The 24,805-nt window shown below is 39.4% G+C and overlaps 1 protein-coding gene across 1 annotated transcript in view; it reads right to left on the bottom strand.

Annotated features, from left to right (window-relative positions):
* cftr (CF transmembrane conductance regulator) overlaps nucleotides 1–21,936 on the bottom strand; it is a 42,211-nt gene extending 20,275 nt beyond the window's left edge. Inside the window, exons 1-12 of the mRNA XM_032522891.1 lie at nucleotides 21,494–21,936; nucleotides 20,147–20,257; nucleotides 16,404–16,515; nucleotides 14,115–14,330; nucleotides 13,342–13,431; nucleotides 10,718–10,881; nucleotides 9,622–9,747; nucleotides 8,378–8,624; nucleotides 8,187–8,279; nucleotides 5,415–5,591; nucleotides 5,077–5,268; nucleotides 312–406 (exon numbers count right to left, since the gene is read on the bottom strand). Coding sequence (XP_032378782.1) covers nucleotides 312–406; nucleotides 5,077–5,268; nucleotides 5,415–5,591; nucleotides 8,187–8,279; nucleotides 8,378–8,624; nucleotides 9,622–9,747; nucleotides 10,718–10,881; nucleotides 13,342–13,431; nucleotides 14,115–14,330; nucleotides 16,404–16,515; nucleotides 20,147–20,257; nucleotides 21,494–21,546 — 1,676 coding nt within the window. The 5' untranslated portion in view covers nucleotides 21,547–21,936. The remainder of the gene's footprint in view (nucleotides 1–311; nucleotides 407–5,076; nucleotides 5,269–5,414; nucleotides 5,592–8,186; nucleotides 8,280–8,377; nucleotides 8,625–9,621; nucleotides 9,748–10,717; nucleotides 10,882–13,341; nucleotides 13,432–14,114; nucleotides 14,331–16,403; nucleotides 16,516–20,146; nucleotides 20,258–21,493) is intronic.
* Nucleotides 21,937–24,805: the final 2,869 nt, after the last annotated feature.

Genomic DNA, 24,805 nt, shown 5'->3' with positions numbered 1-24,805 from the left:
CTTCAGCTGTCCTGTCAATAAAGGGCTAAAAATGCCCAAAAATTAATCTTAAAAAAACTCTTTATTATTGAACCATAACACCACATAATCTAGTAAACAAACTGATGATCTCTAGAAAGACACAAAACAACTCACTTTGTGCTATCTTTATTTCTTCTGAGCTCTTTATCTTTCATGTTCTATTCGTGTCCATTGCAAAACAACACATAAAAGATTGAACAAAGGAAAGACTGTAATCATATCCAATTAGCAGAGGTGGAAAGTGCTGACGGGTAAGAGGGGTTAATGAAGCATGCTGTGACAGGAAGTACCTGGCCAGGCCGAGGCGAGCCCTTTGACCGCCGCTCAGGGTCACCCCTCCTTCGACGAGGTGTGTCTTGTCTTTCTCAGGCAGCAAGGCAAAGTCCTAGAGAGGAAAACAAAGGGTCAGAGGGTCTGTTATTCAAACAGCAAGAGGAACTGTACAATACATTCCACAGAGTTTTGCAATAAGGCAAAAGAAACATTGACACTGAGGACAGTCAAACCATCTTTTTGAGAAATATCTGACGGCCTCTTCTTCTGTACATCTGCATATCTTATTTCTTCAATTCTTTTCTACATGGTGACCAAGGTATTCCACCCTTAAACATCTGACCAAGTATATCTTTAAAGACAAAAATATGAACACTTTGAATGGATTCAAATATACTGTAGTGATACGTATTGAGTCTTTATTTCGCACAAAATACATTGTTTGAGTTTTATGAAACTGCACCTATAAAAAAGCTAACCCAAAAACATTTTTTTTCATAGTAGTGGTTCTCAGTACTGCATATGCACAAAATATGCCACACCACCAAGACATCTGTTACAGGATGTTAACCCTTTTAATTAAAGTAATGTGGTAGAAATTCATGTTCATATGATCAGAGATGCATGGTCCAAGTTGAAACCAAGCAAAAAGCACAAACCACAGATGGGACAGCCACATGTCATTTAGTGCATTTGGTGGTAAGTGATAATGAAAATAGACGCTCACACCAATAAGGATGAAGTGACAGACAAGTTTATCATCATTAAAAACTTCCTACCTTTTAAAGGCAGCTTCCGCTGTCCTGAGAGGAGCGCATAGGGGATCAAGTTAACAGGTTGTTTAACAGCTTGTAAAATAAGGCAGCATAGAAAAAAAAGACATGTGTGTCTCACGCTGAACAAAAAGCACCTGCCGGGCCAGCAGCTAGAGGCTGGGGGCAAAAGATGAGTTTACAGTCCAAAGACCCCCCATGGCAGTCTGTCTGGTGCTTCAGGGGGTAACAATAGTAAAGAATTACAGTCACAAGCCCACTAAACGCCTCGTCTCTGTCTGGAGAAATCTGCTCTAGTTGTCAGTCCAGTCTGTCAGGGTTGCCTTGGGGATTTTACCTTTGTCTACTCTCTCTATTTTATTTAGTCATTTCTAGCCTCTTAAAGTGATTTTATAAGGCAGATCATTGAGAACTGGTACTTTTAAGAGTTATTGGTAACACATTTTTGGAGAAAATTAGTACAGAGCCTATGCTGCCTAGCATCTTATTATTTATGACCAATGATGAGAATTCACTTCTCATTTATATGAGATCCTATGTATACCTATGATACAAGGGGAAAATACCGAATTACTGGTAAAAAACGTCGGTTAAAATGTACGAGCCTGAGTATAGTTTGTAGGGGACCGCAGATTTGGAACGAGCTTGAGGAAAACTTAAAATTGTTGCATTCTGTCTCCATCTTTAAGAAACGTGTCAAGGAAAAATTGCTTTCTTCATATTGTTGATCATTTTATAAATGCTACAATTTGTGCTGGGATTGTTTGTTTATTTGTTGTTTGGGTTTTGTTTGTTTTGTTTGTCTATGGTAATTGAGTTTTGGAGGTGTGTTGGTTGTTGTGTGTTTGTTTTCGGGCCACCTCTGAAAAGCTTTTAGTAGCTTATTTGGGGTTCCCATTTCATGCGTCCTGTATAGGATTGTTGTGCCTCATGGAATTGTGTCTGAATGTACAATAATGACGTGTGAAATAAACGAAACGAAACGAGATCACTCTCCTACTGATTAACAGGTCTCACAGAGCAATGGCTAAAACTATAACTAACACAACTAATGATGCTGTCAAAGGTGACTAGTGTAAACATTGCCGTTAAGGAGTTTAACTTCATTTAAAGAAACATAAAATGCAGTAGTTTTACGGAAGAATTTCAGTTTTCAAATATGAAAAAAGCCTTAAATGTATTTGATCAGAAATATTATACATTGTGACTTTCAATAAAAATAATCACAATGATGCTTTGAAAAATTGAGATTATTTGTAAATATTTTTAACTTTCGAAAATTGTGATAAAAGGTAAAAAAAATATTAAAGCACTAGTTTAAAAACGTACTTACTGTCACCCCAGACAGTATGTCTAATACGTGGAAGACATGAAATAGTAACACATCATTTCACATTGCTCGTTGCCACGACGTTGTTTAATGGTGAGCTGCTTTTCAGAGGCTGATTGTCAGTCAACACTTACAATCAAAGCACCTCCTGGCATTTCCATACAATATACAGCAGAACTGACAGTGTGTCTCCTCTCCACATTGCTTTTGTTAGTCCCGTTTCACTGACACCTCTCCTCAAAGAATAAATGGAGGCCGTTTTTTTTTTTTACAAATCTACTGAGGTATTGTCAGTGCCACAGGAGACAGTGTGTGGTAGTAAATAAATATGATGACATAACCCTCTGCGTGAGCTACTCAAGCGATTTCAGTATAAATAACATGAAAATAATTTGGTGGAAGAGTGTAGCATGGGCCAATGAAAAAGCCCTTACATTTGAGAGGAACCAAATCATGGGGTGGATACACAAATGGTGGTGGAAGCAGCTCAGTCCATAGGGAGTTTGGTTGGTAAACCGTAGGGTTGCTGGTTCAAGTCCCTGTATGCTTCGAAGTACAGAGTGTAGACTGGTAGCTGGAGAGATGTCAGTTCACCTCCTGGGCACTGCCAAGGTGCAATTGAGCAAGTCACTGAACTCCCCCCCAACTGCTGGAAAGGGTGCCACTCACTCTGACATCTCTCCATTTGTGCATGTGAAGGACCTGAGCATGTGTGTGTGTGTATGCCTGTGTGTAGTGTGTAATAACAGAGTGTAATTTGAAATTTCCCTACTGGGAATTAATAACAAGTATGAATTAAATTACTATTTTTCACCTTTGCTATCATTGTGAGATGTGACATTTGTGCTGCATTCTTGTGGTGTTGGAACAATTCGAGAAATGAAAATGCACACTGTGTGACGGAGGTCTGCGCTCTCAGAGTGCCTTTTTAGTTCCCAAAAAAGAATTAAAGAACTTCTTTATATAACTGTTTATTTAATAACTGTTTTAACTATTATACACATCCTATTTATGAACTGAAAGGAAATTAAAATCAGAAAATGAGTCAAAATCAAATTCTTAAAGAGTTTACATCAAACTAATTTGAGCTGGTCTAGACCACACATTATAATTTACAGAGACTTTGCAAATCCCCAAGAACAAATGCATTTAGTAAATCTGTAGATGCGTGCGCAGTTAGGTCTGTGCAATTAATCAAACTTTGATCATGATTTTGATTTCAGGGGAAGTATTGAGGGAAATTTCTACAGTTCAAGGTGTTTTTACTGTTGATCTGTTTTTTACGTGTTAAATAATCAGGATTGGGCACCTGAGTAGAGCAGGCGCCCATATATAGAGGTATGCTGCATGTCATTCCTCCTCTCTCCCCTTTCACATCTTCAGCTGTCCTATATAAATAAAGGCCTAACATGTACAAAAAATCTCTTAAAAGATAAATAATAATTATCGTAATTTCAATTTTGATCAAAATAATTGATTAGGATTTTTTTCTCCATTATTGAGCAGCCCTATATGCAGAAAGAATATTACATTATTTCTTGGGATTTCACACCATAATAAACACCTACTTTACATAAGAGTAATGTTTTTTTTGCTCCACAATCACAGGCCCAACAAGCCCAGTGATCTGATGGTTTGCCAATACAGCTCGTCTGTGTTGCAAATGTCCGTCACTGGGAACCAACAAGCTCACATTTCATCCCAGTGACATAAGGTGAGCTCTCCAAAGCAAAAAAGAGGAGACATTATTCTGCTGAGGGCACCGTCACTCAACACTGAGGCTTATGAGAGTGCAAGTGTGTGTTGGTGTGTGTGTATCAGTGTAAGAGACAGAAAATGTGCAAGCATGTGTGTCTTTGTGTGTGTGAGGGACATAATGGGTTTAAATGTGGGCTGGGGAAACCTGAACCTGCTTGATGCCTTGCAGAGGCTCCAAACGGACAAGTGAGCTTCGGTGCGATGGCATGGATGAATATATTAGAGAAAACTGCTATGAAACACTAAGTTATTAGTAACTAAAAGTAATACTTTGTGACATTTTTATAGCAAAACATGTTGCTACTGTGTGTGGCTGATTTATAGTGACTCAACATATTCCCTAATTCATTGACAATTTTAACTTTCTTTTTACTTTTTTGTGTTCAATTAATGTCAGTTACAATGATTTCAGTGTTGAACAGTTTTCAAGGCATTTAAAAAGTATCAAAATATCTATTGCAGCATAGAACATGTATATTAAGTCAGATTTTGTTTGTGGGTTTTGAACACTCGTGTGGTCCGTCTGTATGTTGGCCATGCTCCAAATACTTGTGTTCTCAACCAAAGAGGAGTATTTATATTCATATTTTTGGGAAAATATGAATGTCTGTAGCTCCCTGACCGTATTAACTAGATTGTGTAGTTGATTAGGATGCAGACGTTTTTATGGAAATATTATAGCCAGGGATAAAACATTGACAGGCTGCACAATTAACCACCTTGACAATTTCAGCAAAACATCCTCTGCTATAACAGAAGTGATTTAATTTTGTTTAAGGTTAAGTTTGGAATAAAAAGCAGACGATGTGTGTAGTTTAAATGAGCAACAAAAGCCACCATGGTTGAACATACCTACAGAAATCCTCTTCATCTGCAGAATAGTAAAGAAGAAAAAGAAAGAATATAGTAAATTAAAGGTACCTCTTCCAGCTGACAGGCTTTGATGACGGAGGTGTAGCGGTACTCGTCATATGTCAGGCCAAACAGGATGTTGTCTCGAATCGTCCCAGGAATGATCCAGGAAGTCTGTGGTGAGTAGGAGATGCGACCGCTGTGTCTGACTTTACCCTCCGATGGCACCAACTCTCCCAGGATCATCATGAGCAGGGAACTCTGGAGGGAAAACACACTGGTCACACGTTATTCTCCTATGTAGTTTTTTTTAGGCATTCAAATTTCGCTCTCACATAGAGATGAGACAGCATGTAGGGCTTCAGTGCCTTGCTCGAGGACACTTTGAGATGATTTCTTTGACCTACCTTCCCTGAGCCAGTGGATCCAGCCACCGCCAGCATCTTGCCCTTCTCCAGGTACAGGCTGATGTTTTTGAGAACAGGTGTTACGTAGAGCTTAGTGAAGAAGAGGCCAGCGTCGCCGTTCAGGTGTCCGTTTGCTTTGTTCTCCTGTTTGATCTTCTCAAACAGCTCACCAATGCCCTGCAAAAGAGTTCAAAACCAGAGTCTTTACTGTTTTTAATGGAATGAACGAACACCAAAAACGATATAAAGATACTGAAACATAGTTAGTATTTAGCCATTTCTCCCAGTCCGTGAAGTTTTCCTTTAGTTTTTTAATGTACAAATTCAAAAGCAGCATGGTGGCTCAGTGGTTAGCAATTCTGCCTCACAGCATGTTGGCACTGCAGAGTTCAATCCCCGGTCCGGGCAGGGCCTATCTGTGTGGCGTTTGCTGCAATTTTGTATAGGTCTCTCTGTGCAACACAGTGTCTGTGTGGAGTTTTCAACTGGGAGAACCCCAGTTTGAAATTAGTCGACTGGCTAACACTAACGCATTTACAGAAATGTTAATTAATGTGCATTGTCCTAATAAAATAAATCAATCTTAAAATGTGCAGGTAGATTGAAACATAGAATAAAGGTGTGTGCTTCACACATGGCATTTGAATAATCGGACAGTTGCTATTGAGATTTTACATGAAACATAAATAAAGCTCTCAGATTTTCCTACATTATATTCTATTCTACTATATTAGGACGCAGTGCCTAATGCTTTGGGGCATTGCAGTCTACTTTTAAAACACTACTTTTAAAACACCATACTATGCCTAAGTACACATATTTCTGTGTGTGTACATGTGCGTGGGATGTACTCCATTTGTAGTTTGTCGTTTAGTTAAAATAGCTGTCTGTACTGGGCTGAGTGAGTGTGTCGTCAGGCTGTGCTTCGTGACACAGGGCCAAACTGCCGTGAGAAACAAGAGATTCTCCAAAGACATGGGAAGAGCTCCCAAAGTCTCACAGTGGCCTTGTTTCACCTCATCTGTCACTGCATCTGTAGAGATTAATGGGTGACACATCACTGTTAGAAAAAGGGAACTCGGCTTGACTGGTCGGCTTAATGATTGACCCCTGTGACATTTTATGGGTCACCGTTCCTCTAATGCCGGGATTTGCTGCGGTTTGTATAGGTCTCTCTGTGCAATTCACATTCTAATGCGCTGACGTACATTCTATCAGCAGTAAAGAAAGCCTACACCCCTCCCATTCATTGCAGAATGGCACATTCCAGGAAGAGAAGAAGGCAAGAGAAGAATCTGGGAATTAGGTGATGAACACAACTCCGAATCTCAAAGGGAGATTCAGCGTGTTCCCAACAAAGGCAAAGTTTGGTGACGACACTGGGATAATTAATTATGCAAAGTAACGGAAAAAAACAGAATCGGATGCTCGTTTTCTCACGGCATTGGGTGGTCATTAAATCACACCTGTTCGACGAAGTTTACAGCCTCTGCCTATAGATAAGATTATACTACCCACTCCCAGTGATGGTGAGAAAATAGCTATTATACCTGTAATGCATGGTGGATTAGGTTGCAGGAGTTTTACTTTCTCTCTTATAGTAAATGTACTATAAATTGACTGATACTGGATTTATCGGGTCCAATACCAATATTGACATTTGAGAGTCAGATAAAGATAATCTTTTTTTCAAGTTTACAGACTACATATGTAATGGAAACACTGTTTTTAACTTATCATTATTATTGATTATTGATTATTATTCTAACATCATACTAGCTCCAAATTTAAGATTTTGATAATCTATCAATTCTGAGATTGCACAAAGTTGTCTTTGTTTTTGCATACCCCAGCTGGGATCAGTTCCTATGCTGCTGCACCCTAAGTGATCTTCACCAGACTGCATGATGTGGACATGTAGGGTACCCCCAGGATTCTCCATGTTAAATTTGAGACTTTTAAGACCTTTTTAATACCACATAGGATCTGTATGGATTTAAACCCGAAAAAGGAATTATTTACCAAGTAACGTTACAGAGGAGAGTTTGAGCTAGCCATAATCGGACAGACTCGCACAACAATAAGCTCGTTGTGCTGATCTCTTCACCTTTGCCATTAGCCTTGAATGCATCTCCGGCCAGATCTCCAGACATTTGCCTATTCTGAGCAGACGAGCTAACATTAGCTGGTTAGTAGCATGGTGCGAGACATTTTGTTTTCTTTCCTAACAACTGACTGATTTGCGCCAGAGCCAGGGAAGCAAAACAGTGACGTAATCAGTACCTGTACTGTCATATAACATCTAAGTTACACCAAACGGACTAAATTAAAACATTGCACAAGCAAAATATTTATTTATGACGTTACAGTCAGAAATGTAATCCTACAGAAGAACAACACAAAATTTAAGAACTTTGTAAACATACTTTAAGACTTTGTAAATAAAATTCAATACTATTAAGGCCTTTTAGAATATTAAATGTAGTACTTATTTAATACTGTTAAGACCCCGCGGGTACCCTGGTCATGGCACTAAAAATCACTAAAACTTTTTTCTGTTGTCAAGAAATACAAGCAGTCTATATTTTCTTCTGAGAAGAATGGGATCTTTGTTTTAAGTGCCCTGTATGTTACAGGATATCATCCAGAAAGGTTTGAAAGTTGTCCAGAAATACAGACTAATCTTTTGGATTTTGTTTGGCTATATGTTGAAGAAATACACTGAACATTTATACCAAGTACCACATTCAGTTGACACAGAGTTGAACAAACCTCGTCCCAGGATGCCGACACGTTGACCAGCTCCAGCTCAGTGGTGGTCAGGTTGTACTCCAGCACTCTGTATTCTTCCTTCATCAAGAATTCCTGGAGAAAACAAAGCAGGAACAGGTACATCAGTATCATTTATACAATTTTTGATTAAATTTGTTGAATGACATCCCCCCCCACTTCCCTGAACCCACCTCGATCTTCTTGACCAGTGCCAGCGTGTCGTACCACATCTGGATGGACCCTGGCAGCTGGCGGGTCAGCGTCATTCTCAGCACCATGCAGTAGGAAGCCGTGGTGAAGATCCGGCGCAGGATGATGCCTTTACTGAGTGCGTGCGGCACGATGGCAGACACGATGACCAAGATGGCGGAGAAGAAGTACGAGGCGCTGTAGAAGTAACGCAGAGACCCAATCTTCCTCGTTAGCGTCATCTCGTCCCTGACGAGAAAGAGGAAGTGAGACAGAAGAAGATTATTTATTTCACAATACATATATAAATATTACTACTACAATAAAGCTTCATTGCTGATTTGTTGACTGAATGAAAGGATAAAGACTCCTGATTTTACATGTGATTTTTGCTTACATTTGTACAAAAACACCCATTTCTATTCATATCATACTATTGATTTCAGCAACATTGCACAGACTTGCCTGAATACTGAGAATTATGGGAGCTGTCTTTTGTTTCCTAGAAACAACCGACGTCCAAAAAGGCGTTTTGGTGAACAACATGTCAGTTTATCATGACGCTATTGTCGTGTAAATGTGAAGTGTTGGTGGCTCCCTGTTAGCTCTGATAGTTATCAAAAATATTTCTGCACATTGACATCAAAACTCCTTCCTGTATGTTTATTGTTCTTGAATTGCAGTGATCCTGATTCTGGCTCTGACAGCCACCAGTGACCTCAGTGTGGTTCTGCACGTTCACCACATGTTTTAACATCTCTGTCTCAATTTTCACGCCAGCTTGATTCCATTTCTACGCCACAGTGGAAGCCTTCTTAGTGTGATGTCGGCTGACTCTCTTTCTCTTGTTTCATTTTCCTTGTTAAGTTCCATTTATTACTATACATCTATAGCATCATCAATATAAATAATAGCATGTAAAAAGATACTGGAGAGATTGATGACTTAAAAGATTAGGGGCTGTACTTTATGCAGAACACGTTTGATTTGAGCAATGCTGCTCCAAGTCTCCACACTGTAATCATCAACAATAAAGGTTTATTTCATTCAATACAAATGTTAAAGTGGCCTTAAATCGTCCAATACACTTTAGCTAATAGCTTTTAGGATGTTTTAACAGCTTTTAGGTATTTAAAGACTTTAAATGACCTGCAGATACATTGTTAAACAATGGTCAGGTATTAAAAGTAAAGAAAATTGGAGATGTTCCTTTTGGGTAAAGTGGTTGTGTGTTTTGGGGTCTTACTGTCTGATGTTCTTGATGATGGTCTCCATCACCTCCTCCCAACCGTACGCCTTCACAGAGTGGATGTTCTCCACAATCTCTGAGGTGAGAGCCAGGCGGCGGCTGATCATCACTCCTCGCTCAACCCTGTTTACAGGACACAGTTGTACGTTACCAACTTACAGCAGCATCATACGCACAAAACACAAACACAGCAATTCACAAGGTCACAGTAGGCCCACATGTGCGAGCATGAATGAATTCATACATATCAGTGCTGGGTAAAAAATAATCTATTCTCCAATGAAAATCTATCCTTGTTTGAGTGATCTGATATTGCTTAATTTACATCATACATTCTGAGAATGTGCCGTTATATCCAAGCAAAATTGGTATTGTAACTGAAAATTCCCTAACCTAACCGATATCAAATCGGGACATTGCGAATCAAAATTGAATTGGGAAATAATGGGCAATACCCAGCCTAATACATACAAGCATCAACATGCATATCACAACATGCAGCTGCAAACATGCTTACATGCACAATAACATATGAATATGCGCTGTATGTGAATATGAAAGTAACAGCTAAATATGTATACGGTATATGGAAAAACTTTTTAGACAAGAAGTTACAAAGTTATCAGGAGAAAAATAATATACACTACCGGTCAAAAGTTTGGGGTCACTTCAAAATTTCCATTGCACTCCATTGTAGACAGAATACCAGTTGAAATCAGTTGCATTGTTTTTTTAACCAGCGCAGCGGTTTTCATATTACATTATGTGCTTACATAATTGCAAAAGGGTTCTCCAATGTTTTCTCAGTTACTTTTTTATAAATTATATCAGATTAGTGAATAGATCAGCCCCCCACTCAGATCAGCTGGTATTCTGTCTAACACCGAGTGGAATGGAAATTTGTAAGTGGCCCCATACTTTTGACCTGTAGTGTATGTACTAAATGTTTGAAATTTTCAGCGAGTAGATATACATGCACATAAATATAGTGCAAGACACAAGGGCATAGAACAATTACAAGTTTATGTATAGATGTAATATTTTGATACTTATGCTCCATAATATTAATGGATGTGTGATAGTGTTTCCCCACCGGTGCGGCCCCATCTTCTGGGAGAGCCAGGCCTGGATGATGCCCAGCAGAGTCAGTGCTGCCAGTGCGCAAAAGCCATTCACCTCGATCAGCTCCCAGATCAGACCCACACACAGTATACACTGCAGGGGGGTGATCCATACAAAGTGGGCCAGACCCAAGCTCTGGAATAAACATACACAAAAGTACACAAAGATCACCTCAATGAACATATTGTAATCAGAATATGACTTTTAATTACAGGTGCAATACTGTGACACTTTGGCACAAGGAAATGACGTTCTTTTGCTCCTCCTGACCACGGCGAGGTCAAAGGTCAGGTTCAAGGAATACTCAGTTGAGAACCATTGGGTACACTCACTGCATGAAAGGTAGTTTTGGAAAGGTAACAGAACGGCCGCTGTAGCCAGCTTGGATAAAAACAAACAGAGTTGGAAACATAGTCATGTGTAACAAAAGGTTGACACTTAACTAAGCTGCCAGCAAAAAGAAACTGTGTATTATGACAGTTTTGAGAAAATATGTTTGAAACATAGAGAGCAAACAATTCAGTAGAATCCATGGATCACGCTAAACTAGGCTACTTTATGAAGAGACTATTCATATAATAGCCTAGCATACTTGACTAAGCTCCAACTGGGATTGAAACATTGTAATTTAAATAAATGTAGGCACTCTCTTCTCACAGACGTCCTTTTCTATAGCCCTGTGTTGGGCGTATAAATATGCTACTCTTGTATGACAAATTGTTTTCTTTTTTGTCACTGTTTAAACGGGTCACCCTCCGTGTAATTACTATTGTGGATCAAATCTGTCTGATATGCGATCCTACAACATACTTTATGTTTTTCTTTGAGTATTACTTTACTGATTTGACTCTACTAGAAAAGAAAAACCATGTCAGACGGTGAGCTGTGTGGCCTCCGTGTTTCCAGCAGGATGTTGTGAGATGTGGTGTTCTTTCAGAGAGACTTATCTGAATCCTGGAGTGCCGGTGCCATTCAACTGGGTTACTCTTTTTCTTTGTGCCAATCCGATGGCCTCATCTGCTTTATAATGAATCTTCCACCATTTTAAGGAGCTGATGGGATAACATTTCACGGGAATTGTACCTTGTACAATTTAATGTGACACATATAAATTAACTGATTGATTAAGATACATCTTAATTGACCTCAGTGAGGTCAGAGTGCACGGTTTCCAGTAGGGCATTTTGGCAGGGTTATGAACTCGTAAAAATGTTTGCCAATTGTTTTGTGGTTGATCAAATTCCCGTCTCCCTCACATTACGAATGGAAGATTTTCAGTGCAGTAGAATGAATGAATGAGTGATTACAATGATTGAACGCACGAGACAAAGAAACATATGCAAGCTCAAAAGTAGAAGGCAAGAAAGACAGAAATAAAAGAAGAAATGTGTCAAACACGCAAGTAAACGTTCTCTTTTGAGGAATCCAGTTTCATCCAGTCAGCACTGTGCTGATAGACCTCGGCTCTCAGGTCTCACCTCAATAAGCTCCCTTTCATCCACTCACCTACAAGGGAATCAACCCAAACACACACACACACTAGCTAACCCCCACCAGTCATAGGGAGAGAGTGCTGCATTGGCAAAGTCACATCTAATCCAGGTGATAATTGTCTTTAAGCAGGTTGCAGAGTGTTTCCACATTCAACGCCTCAGTGAGACCCAAGGCATATCTGAGTTCAGTCTATACACACAAACAGAAGCACATACACATATAAATACCCTCCAGCTATGTTTTTGCATAATTAGAGTTAAACATAATTTATTCATCAGATAATCAGGGTTTTTTAAACACTGAATCACAGTTACAGAATACTTTGCTTGATTTATACACGTGTGTGTGTGTATTGTTCCAGATCTATTGTCATCTAATTGTCCCTCAGCATGAACACATAGCTCTGTTTTGGATAATAAAACGGATTCACTGAAGTCAGTCAGGGTGTGAGCTTCCACTCTTCTTTTCCCTTATCCTTCCTGTGGACATAAAAATTTACTGCTAGCTACTCATGAGTGCAAAACTGCTCTACTGATTTTTGCACCCACAAACAATGGGATGCAATTCACATTCAAAAGTCAAATTCAATAGTCCTCGCCGCAGCGGCTGCAGGTTCCATTCCGACCTGCGGCCCTTTGATTCATGTCATTCCTCCCTCTCTCTTCCCTTTCATATCTAAGCTGTCCTGTCAAATCAAGGCCTAAAATGACCCAAAAAATAATCTTAAAAATAAATTATTTGCAAACTGCTTCACAAGGCAGCAAAACAAAACAGACAAGTCATAAAATCATCAGGTTTTTAAACCAATTTGGTGTATAAACAGTGAATCAAAAAACATTGTATTGAAGAAAATAAAAGACAAAGTTCAAAGGAAATTAAAACTCAGGAAAATCAGTAAAGGCTCGTCGATAAAATATCTTTTCAGGAGGAACCTACGGGTTTGCTGACTCAAGGGCAAATCTTTCCTGAGCTTCAGGCCCTGACTGAAAACAGTCGGTCCACCTTTAGTTTTCAGCCAGAGAGTAAAATGTAAAAAAAAAATTAAAAAAAAAGCAAAATATATGTATATGTAAACTAACAAAATGTTTAGGGAAGTCTCACCTCATCTAACTTGTTGAGGTGGGCGGACATCAGACTGACTAGTTGACCAGTGCTGATCTTATCCAAGACTCGGCTCGACAGCTTCAGGGTCTGAAAAGGTCAAAGGTCAGAAGCACAAAAGGTTGAAAGTGAATTGGTTGAGAGGAAGCCGGTGACACGTGGCCGTGCTTTGACACCAGGCTGCCACGCCCCTCACAGCTGCCTGTGGATTGCCACTACTAGACTTCCACATGTGAGAAGCTTCTGGGAATGTTCAATCATGCATGCCAAACAAAGTACAAGGATTCAGCTGATGCTTCTGTCTGATCTTAAAGACAATAGCAAGAAAACAGTGGGACACACACAACGGTCTTACTCTTCAGCTTTGTGGTTATGTTTTGTTCCAAAAACTGGTTGCTACAGCAGTGGCTTTATGTAGACAGTGTTTGACTCATGTGTGATCAGAGAAAAAGGCCAACATTGTCACTGGCTACAAGTTTTGGCAAATTCTACACTCAAACTTCACACCATTTCAGAGGTAAATATTGTACTGTCGTTACATTGCAAATGAGTACAATGAGTTCAATGAGATTCTTAAATAACACTCCAAAATGTCAACTTTTAAGGATAAATGAAAAAGACCTTATTTTTGCATGTTGACACTACATTTTAGACATAGATCTTATAAAGGAACTGAGGTTGGAAAATTGTCTTAATCTGTTTAAGTTGTTGTAGTTTTAGGTTTTTACACAAAAAAGAATCTCAGTTCCATACATACACTGTCCTCTCCTTACCTTCTTATATATGAGACTGAAAAGGGCAATGCGGATCTGCATGCCCAGATGATGCAAGCCAAAGATGGCAGGTTGCAGCAGGAGGAAGCGGGCGGTGAAGAGAAGGCAGAGGCCCAGGGCCAGGAAGTATCCCTGCTCACGTTCTGGAGCGTGGAATGGGTCGAAGGAGGCGATGATGCGACCCAGAAGCTGAGGCTGCACTGTCTTGGAGGCCTCCTACACCAAGAGATAAGACAATACGAGAAGGGGTGGTGATTGGTTTAATCTGCTTTTACATCAATGACTCTTTATAGTAGCAATACATGTCAACTCATAATTACAATTCTTTGTAAAAAATCTGAACTTTAAGGTGTCAAAACTAGCTTCAAAATAGAAACCCATAGTGCGTATTACTGGCAAGGTGTATGATCCTATTTTTTTCAATCATTTCGAAAAGTTAATTTACTGCGTGATTCTGCTCTGCATGAAAATATATCTAGCGATATACTGTAAGAAAGTAAGTAAAGTTTAAATAAAAAACACTTAAGCTGACCATAGTGCTGAACAAAAAAACACTAAGGTGCTGGATAAATATGGATGAAAATGAAATAAAAAGTAAAAACACAAAAAGAACATCCCAACGACAACAACAAGCAGCAATTTACAAATAGAGAATTATAGACATGATAACAGATTGAGAGATTAGTGTATTAAAAAGGCCAGTGATTAAAAATGGGTCAGATTTAAAAAACAAAAAAAATCAGATTTTGCATTTCCATACAATTCAGCGTAGTAGTACATATGGATTAAAAACACATAAAAAAACATGTCTAACCAAGATTATCAACGTCAATGTCACAATTTGACATTTTGCCGTAACATAACTAAGATTCTGCTAAATATTTAAGAACGTGAAAAAAAAAAAAAAACTCCTTTGGATTCTTTTTGCCCAAAGCTTTTCTGTTTTCTCCACACAGCCTCTTCAACATCTAACAGGCATTCTTGTCGTCATGACAACCACCTAACCAACTGTACTAAGTGACACATCGGCGGCTGTCACCACCACCACCACCACCACCACCACCACCTTCCCATAGCTCCGGGGCAGTGAGGATGGTTTGCAACACTATGGTGCGACATGCTTGTTATTTGTGTGCGTCATGGCACTGTGGTGAGGGCTCTATAGGCCCTAACCATTCCAACACTGTTAACAGTGTTAACACACACAACAAAACATATACCCACACACACACACACACACACACACACACACACACACACACACACCCACCACACACACCACCACACACATACCACACCCACAGCACACACACACACACACACACACACACACACACACACACACACACATATATATGTGTGGAGCTGGCAGTAAAACAGCAGTGTGTAAACAAGGATTGGGGCTACAGTGACAGTGGGAATGCTTTATAAACCAATGTAGTCATGACCCAATATTGTATCTATACAAAACTGTGTTGTTTCTTAAATATATAAAAGGCAATGTTTTGCACAAAACATCGGTGTTGCCTTTAAATATTATCTACATTAAGGATCCAGCACCCAGTCTTAAAAGTGTCAATGTGAGTTTGCCTGTTTTGTCTTATTTTTGTTGTTGTTTTCTAGACATAAAGAATAGTTAAAGCATTTTTTTAATTTGAAGACATAACAGTTATTCTGTGATTACAATGTAATATTATAATGTAATATTTAATTGTATTGTTAGCAGGATGGATAAGTATCTCCGGCAGGATTTATACAGTGGGGTACAGAACTTTCGAATCAATAATAAGAGGAAACATTTCCTGGTTACAGTTACAAACTGGAGGAGTTACTGTTTTCTTGTTTTATGTTACTGTACATTAAATGCTTTGGGTTTTTTATTGTTGGTCTTGTGAGCAATATGAAGAAACCAATTCATGCTCTAGGATGAAATGATGATTCTGTACAGTAACACCTAGCCTTCATCACATTGGCCAGGATTTGGATTTCCTGACTCTAGCAGCTCACAAAGATAACTGTAAGTTGTAAACCAAAAATCAAAGCTTTAAAACCTCCTTCTAGTAATCTCCATCCATGTTTTCCTACAGTCTATGGCTCAAACTAAAGCTTGTTCTATCTACCTTACAACAAACAACAAACAAACCTAATATCATATTGAACAGAGCATAAGAATAATGAGTTTTCATCTGCAACTCAATGGTATGATCCATTTTGGCAGAGTTAACTACTTCCTAAGTTGATTTATGTCAGATCTGCATCCTCCAGAGACAACCAATCGACATGACTCACCCCAAGGTAGAGGAGGACACCAAAGAAGGTGAAAGGGCCGATGAAGCATCGGGCCAGCGCTCTCATCAGCCTGGGCTTGTTCTTGGCTGACACCACCTCTCTGTCCCATTCTCTGCAGGGAGGACAAAGTTACAACACAGTTAACCAACACCGCAGCACAGGCAGGGTGGGAGAATAACACATTTACCAGACAAATGCCAGCAAAGTTGGGCTGCGGCTGTTCTCTTTGTCCACTACTACTTTGGCAACAAACCTGCTGTTGTTGGCTGGTGATTTAGCCACAGAACAAGAAGCCAGTAGTGTATTTATTTATTGATTTTCACTTTGTAAGAAATCCTTTGGCCATCAATGGGAGAGTGATGTGGAACGAAATGCACAAAAACATATGAGTAAAATTACTACTTAATTTGTTCTTCTAATTTGATGATCTGTTAGTATAATTAGTTGTTTGATGGAATTTCACTTCTCCCAATGCTTTTCTGTTTTCACACTTTGTTAGATAATGAAGATGGTACTCTCTCTGATGTGCATTTCTACAGATTTTTCTAAAAGTATTTTTAGATATTGCCTTATAGAGCTTTAACTTTTTGCCCTCGTTCTTACACAGATGGATTAACTTCCCACAAACTGCCCTGGGAAGCAGCGACAGCTACGGTAAGTAGCAGCATTGTTCTCTGAGAGTCATTTATAACCGGGGTGATCTGGCTGACCAGTTCAACAGTGAGTGATGGGAGAAAAAGTGGGGAGGAGAATGAATGAGTGAAAAAGGAGAGGGACACCAACAAGGAAGAGAGTGATAAAACAAAGTAAGAAGTGTTTTCCTATCGTAGTAATTGATACCCTGAAGATAAATATCAACTGACTCTACCAAGCTCCAAACACTAATGCTAAAGATGCTGCTAGCCTTGTACAGTATATTTACCAACATTTGCAGATAGCTGAGATAGGGATGCACTGATTTGATCTGCTAGATCAGTATCAGCACTGATACTGAACCTATCAAGACAATGGGGTACGGATCATGAATCCACATTAAATACAGTTTCTTCATCAATGGATGCCATTACAATTCTGTGTTTATATTTTCTATTTGCACTGCCTGGTATAGGTATATACAGCAAGGGAAATTGTTGTCATTCTAACAATTTCAAACTCCTTAACACGGACCTTCCTTAAAGACATTCAGCCACATTTAACTGATTTCTATGCTCAACATTTCACTCAAATATCATGTCCATCATAACCTCATCCACGCACATCCTTACTCACATTCTTAGAGGAGGTCAAAACTACTGTGACTCTTAATTCTTGTTGTTCATGTAAATACATGTCTGTTTAGTCAATGTCTATCAACAAGTGAGGTAACACAATGTTGATTGAGTGTATGGTCCACTGAGGAAAGCCCTTCTATTTGCAGTATTACAAACTGGGTGTCTGTGGCGCCATTCCCGGCAAAAAAAAAAACAAGCGGCGCAAAGTTAGTGACGCATTTTCCATCATCCAGCAGTGGTTGGCCCGCCAGAGAGTGAGCGGTTACTACACACCTGCAATTACTCCTTATTGCCATAAAGAAACAAAACAGAGATCTTCGAGATGGTAATTCTATTTTTTTTTTTAATACGTACATTTTATATTTGGTGTTCATATTTTTTAAATAGCTGTTTTTTTGCACACAATCTAACTACATTTGCTAAATAATTTCTACACACGCTATCCGACCATGGCAACGTAGCATTTATCTACACGTGTAGGTTGTTCATTTTATAAACATAAATACTTATTTTACAGTTTTACATTTTACACAGCCTTTTACGTCACTTATATTTCTTTCTAGCTCTTGATGTACACAATACCATGACAGAAAAGCTTGTTGAAGTGTACTGAACTCAGTGATGAAGGGGCTGATGGTACTCAGCATGCTTTAATGGAAGGTAAAGTTCACATTCCCAGAAGCCTTCACTGTTTGTCTGATCGGAATAATGAAAGCAAAATCACCCACCACAGCTCATTCATCACTTGGTGGGCACCGGCCCTTTCTAAAAGGTTGACTTTTTAACAGCGATGTACATTAACCGGCTTGTTGGCACCATTCAGCATGACGTGGGGCCCTGGGTAACCAAGAGGCCAGGCCAATGTGGGACACTGCTGTGGTTGTTAGGAAAAAGAAAAGAAAAGAAAGAAAGAAGACAAACAAGTATTGAATCTCCCTTTTTTAAGAAAACAAAACATTGTCAAAGATGTGCCATTTGCTTAGTACTGTAATAACAGTAAAGGAAACAATGGAGAGGAGAAACAAGAGAAAAGGATAAATGGAAGAGAGAAAGATGAAAGATAAAGATGAATTTTAAATGTGCTGTTGCTGTATTGCATCTTGGTCTATTTTCGAACCCTTTTTTGCAACACCTGAACTTTGGTGCAAAATGGCGGCTCTCCAAAGAAGCCTTTGGTTTTTGATTCTGAGGGACTGACAGCAAACTTGGATGTTAACTTTTGACGTTTTAAGATTGATGACTTGTGTGCTGGTGGCAAACTTTACTGAAGATGCAGAGGCTATTAAGATATCACATTGATTGTGTTTAGCCAGCACTCAATGTGAACACCAAACAATAACATGGACCCATGGGGGTGGCAGTAGCTTGGACCTTGAGGGTCGACGGCTCAAGTTCCCACACGGCCCAAGTACGGAGTGTGTACTGGTAGCTGGAGAGGTGCCAATGAGCAAGACATCTAACCCCCAACTGCTTGGCATCCAGTGAGGCAGCCGCCCCTCGCTCTGACATCTCTCGATATAGATATATATATGTATGTATGTATGTATGTACATATAGGTCCTCCTTGTGCATGTAGGAATTTTGGCCAGTATGTGTGTATATAAAACTTTTTGCAGGATTATTAAAGTATACCTTCTGATCCTAAATGGATTTTTAACTTGTTGATAAGGGCAAGGATAGATGTTTTCCCCTGTATCTTGTTCCCTTAAATGACACAAGCTCAATTTCTAAATCAAACTCTAGTTAATCCAGATAACAATTAGGTAACAGCTTTTCACCCTCCACAGTAAAAGACGAGGCTTCTTAATTGGGTGGGTGTGGCGGTTGCTTGCCAATAGGAAGGTTTGGGGTTCGATTCCTGGCCCTGTAGTTCCATGTCAACGTGTCCTTGGGCAAGACACTGAACCCCAAGTTTCCCCCGATGCTGCGCCATTGGTGTGTAAATGTAAATGTGTGTGAGTGTTTTTCGGATCCCTGGCCCTTGTACGGCAACCTCAGCCATAGTGTATAAATGCGTGTGAATAGTAAATGGTTCCTGTACTATTTAATCTTAGAACAAAAATGTCATAATTAATGAATCGGTTGACAGTATGGGAGAACACTACTTCTGATCTGTTCTACCATAATCCAAATGTCTTAAAAAATGAAATGTAATGAGCCTGGGCTACAGCATGACAATTCTCAGTCAGTGTGCTGGGAGATAAATGGACTACATTTATATAGCGCCTTTCTCCCTTACCAGACAAAGTGCTTTACAATTTGACTCTCATTCACCCACACACACACATTCATACACCAATGGTCTGCCATTGGGAGCAGCTTGGGGAATAGTGTCTTGCTCAAAGACACTCTAACATGTGGAGCCCGGGATTGAACCACCAACCTTTGTGATTAAATGACAACCCACTCTACCTCCTGAGCCACAGTCGGCCAATGTATGAGTGTGGTAAACAAACCGTAAACTGCACACACCGTTCAAGTCTCTCAGAGAGGTTGTCTGCCTGATCATAGGAAGGAGCCTTATAAACGTCTGTCAGCTCTAACTTCTTTCTGAAGCCCTTCCTCAGCAGCGGTGTTGTCCACCTGCACAAAAAAAAGAACAAATAGATTAGACTGTTGGGTATCAGCTGTTCAAAACTGGGACATTTATGGCAAAACATGTGTGTGAACTTGATCATTTGCTAACAGATACAATCCAACACAAACCTTGGCTACAAAATCAATTTTCTTGCAATTAGGTGAAGGTAATGAATGAATATATTAAATGTATTTTTGTTTGTTTGTGGTTAGAGGGACACTCTTTGGCAGGCAAGCCACTGTTGGAGTGTCTGGTAGCTTTAATGGAAAGTGGTGTTGGTTGTAATAGAAGTAATCCCTGAGCTTTCACAGTCAGACTAATGACACAGAAGGGAGATAAAGTCAGATGTTTGCTGTTCCAGCCAGGTGACATAGGGTAGTTTACATCATCGGACTTTTTAAGTCTGTGTCTCTTTGGGACCTCTCATTAGTGTGAGGACAGAGCGCATGTCAGTGCACCCTTCAACAGAACTCTGTGGATTATAACTTGGTAGCAGTGGTGGAAAGTAACTACTAAGTACTAAGTACTGTACTTGCTAAGGTACTTGTACTTTACTTGTGTTTTGGTACTTTCTGCTTAACAACATCTCAGAGGGAAATACTGTACTTTTACTACATTTATTTGATGAAGTTACTTTGCAGATGAAGATTTTTTTTCTCTCAGTAAATTAGCCCTCTCAACAGTAAAATAAGGTCTATTGCAATTGTGTACAATGTAAAAATAGCATTAAAACGTCACAAATCGCTGATGTACGGCATAATCCCACCCCAACTTTAATATTCTCATCGTTACAATGAATGTGTGAGTTGAGGTTCCAAAAATAGTGGGGACTTAGCAAATCCCCAAAAGCGTCTACTCACCCCCTGACAGCGTTTTTCCAGAACATACCTTAACGGAGAACAACTCACATTTCAGGTGCACATTTTACACATGGAACACGCGAATTTGTGTTTCTTGATCCAAACAGCCTGTGCAGTAATTATTGTTATCAGAAAGAACTTTTGGGCAACTTTGGGCTTGAGCCCGAAGTTTCTCTTTAATCAAAGTTCTTTCTGATATTAATCACCATCAAACCCAACCTATTCATGACATAACAATTACCAGTTAAGAGTCCGAGCAAATAAAAAAAATAATACATTTGCATTTAAATCGATCCGCATTATGTTTTTCCCCCGCAAGTCTGCACCTTGCCATCCACAGAAACCCCCGGCTCCTCGGATACAGGACAACACATGTCTTACCAGAAGAAAAATTTGGAGAGGAAGTTTGCATCTTCCACTGGTGACTTCTGCATCCTAAGTGCGCCGCCAGTTTGGTTTCTCTGCACCTGAGTCGGTCCCTGAGTTTGCCCCGTGCGCGTCGCTCACATTTGCGTGTCCCCTGAGTGTCTCCGCTCCCACAGTAAGAGAGAACGCGCTCGCCTGGTTTTATCCTCCACTTTGCGCCTCCGGTAAATATGATGTCACGGTGCCTCCGGTAAATATGATGTCACTGTTTAGTTATCTTCCTCCCCAAAAACCGAGACGGTTATCTCTATACCCTCCGTGCGTCTCCCTGGTCTTCACTGCTCCCACTGTCCCTTTCTGCTTCTGTTGTCTTGCACCCTCTCATTCAGTGTGACAGTGAGAGGACAGTCCATCCTTTATGGGCTCGCCAAAACGTGCGGAGACACGTCATTTCCACGCTGACGAGCTGGAGAGGGGAGTACAAGCTTATTTGAGAACAAAAAATGATATTGATCCATATCCAATACTAGGCAGGGGATGCAGGGAACAATGGGGGTCTAAAATGTTAATGAAGAATAAATCCCCCACTTTAATTAAATTCAGAGGAAAACCAGTTTCTTTATCAAACTATTTTGTCTTTGGTTTTAAGTCCTTAAAAAGTTCAAATGTATGCACAGCTTTGAAACAAATGTGTTGTATGATAACATGCCTATAGCCTAAATAATGTTTCCTGTAAGTACTTCTCACAAGTTTATCTCATGCTACAACCCCTCCATGTATCGACTACAATTTTTAAATTGCAGCTACATAAAAACACCTTGTTAGATGGTTTGCGGAGCTTTTATGGGTTTGAAATTACTTTATATAGCAAAAACTACTGCTGCTGCAGGTCCACTGAACTATTTCTGACTGGCGAGGTGGGGCTTTTTTCATTTTTATGTATTCCACTCCGCTCAGCTGCCTCCCTATCATACACAAAATAGCAGAAACAGTTCCGGGACATCTAAAGCAAACTTGAAACTTTAATCAGTTTCAGGTTACGCACAGTTTCATGAGAGGGAGGATTAAAACCTCCAGACATTCCATAAGGGAACAGAGATAACGTGAAGATGCGGTAAGCGTGTCAGAAAAACAGCCCTGTTTTCAGCTTTGTAAAGCTGCATTTACCAGCTGATCCAAGAGGCTTTTTTCAAAGAGTTTATTCAGCTTAAGAAGTGAGAGAATTTTCTTAACACATCATCCTTCAGTTTATCACAAACATTCAACATCAACACATCTGACAGGTAATGTGATAATCCAATCACATGTTTGTTTGGTGAGTAATTATGGAAGAAGATGGTTTAATGGGAGAAGATCTACAGTACATGAGTATTTTGTATTAAAGGCAATTTGAGAGTGCAGGTTTCACTTCACCTTTCAGGTGGACACCAAACCCAGAAAGTGACACGGATGTGCTATGCAACATTGAACTTCCCAAACTGCAACTCAAAAATGCACACACTTGTGTGAACAACCATGGGGGGGGGGGGGGGGGGGGGGGGTCATCACTTAAGAAGAAAAAGTAAAATAAGATAAATATTGCTGAACTGCATAGGGCAAACATCAATCTGATTATTAAATGTGTCCAATTTGTTGCTGAAATGTACTTGAAAGCAGTGAAAGTTGTTAAATACCCCCAAGAAGTTTTTCAATAAAACTTAAGAGTGCCTAAAAAATGTGAATATCAAGAAATATCCAATTGAGAAAATAAAATTAAAAAACTTCAATTATTCCCTGTTCTAATACTGAATGGGACATGCTCTCCCGGTTTGCCCCAGATCTAACCAGAAGCTGAAAGGGATTACATTTAGTTGAGAATTGTGTCTCTTTTTCTGGCTTCTTAAAAAAAGAGTATCTCTGTGTGTGAGAGACACGCATAGACTATATACAGTACATGGAAACAAGATAAAGCTGAGCTTGAACTTTCACATGGAGCTGAAAGATGAGGAGAATCATTTACTATAAAGTCAGACTGTTGCTTGCTTGCAATTCTTTTCAACTTTGAGTCCTTACTGCTGGGGGACACCAAGGTTACTTGCCCTTGCCTAGAGAAAAGACTGACCTCTGCTGGACATTTCCTGTCCTTTGCAGCCAGCTAAGATTTTATCCATGACATTTCTGAACACTGTTAGTTATGCAGTTGTAGATAATGATGGTTCATAATAAGTACCTTATATTCTGAGGCTTAGTACATACCAAACTCAATAATTAAGACAATGTAATCTCATCAGTAATATTCAGTACTTGCTGTATAACGATATCATGCCACAATCCTTAAAAGGCCCTGCAAATCCTCACATGCATTGCCACTTATTCTAGATGATTCTAGATGATTAGAGACCACCTCAGTTCAAGGTTTGACAGGGCTATGCTGGGAGTTAAGTGCTGATACCAAACTCCATGTACAAATATGAACAATAAGGTTCAAATTACAATAAGACTTCTATGCAAGGGACGTGTATCTCAAGAAACGTGAACAGCCAGAATACTGAGAAAGTCTTATTGGACTGACTGTTGAAACATACCTGTGTGGGTGGACTGTAGGTACACGACTAACTACACATTATACATTTTCATCAAGCATAAAGATAAGAAAATGAATACACTAGTGGCATATATTTAGGTGTTTTATTAAATTAAGATATACACTAAAAAGAGAACCCAACCACTCACCTGCCATATGCTGATCTTGCTGGAAGGTGCCCTTTTTTTCCCACAGTAGCCTTTGGACAAACGACATCAAAGCATGGATGTTAAACACACGTTTTCTTTATGCTGACTGGGAAATGTGAAAATATGAAACGTGGACTTGGTTGTAAATCAATTCAATTACACTTACATTTTAGAAATTTGGTCTTAAACCTTAAATCTTAACCTCGTTACTTGTAATTGTTTTACATAAAACTGTATTTTATTTTACATTCGATTGTCTATCAAATTATCGACCTTAATTGCAAAATGTGAGGCAGCATAACTTTTATTTTATATATAAAATAAATACAGTGCTATCTAGCTAGCTAGTAAGTAAATTTACCTACTCTCTTATGCTAGCTAGCTAGCTAAATTTACTTACTATCTTATGCTAGCTATCTCTAGAAGCATTCAAACCTTGCCTGCAGTCAAGTTATCCGGCTAAACAATTTTAGCTATGTAGCTAATGTAAGGTAGCATTAAGCAATCAGAACGGCGCAGTGAAATGTTTGCAGCATAGACTGTGAAAACATGTCTGCAGGCTAATGTTAGCTAACATTAGCTAGATAGCTATCAGTAAAATCTGTTACCACATTG

The sequence above is a fragment of the Etheostoma spectabile genome, chromosome 8, assembly GCF_008692095.1.
Source record: "Etheostoma spectabile isolate EspeVRDwgs_2016 chromosome 8, UIUC_Espe_1.0, whole genome shotgun sequence".
Lineage (NCBI taxonomy): Eukaryota > Metazoa > Chordata > Actinopteri > Perciformes > Percidae > Etheostoma > Etheostoma spectabile.
The sequence above is the reverse complement of the archived record's forward strand: the minus strand, read 5'-3'. Positions and strand labels throughout refer to the sequence as shown.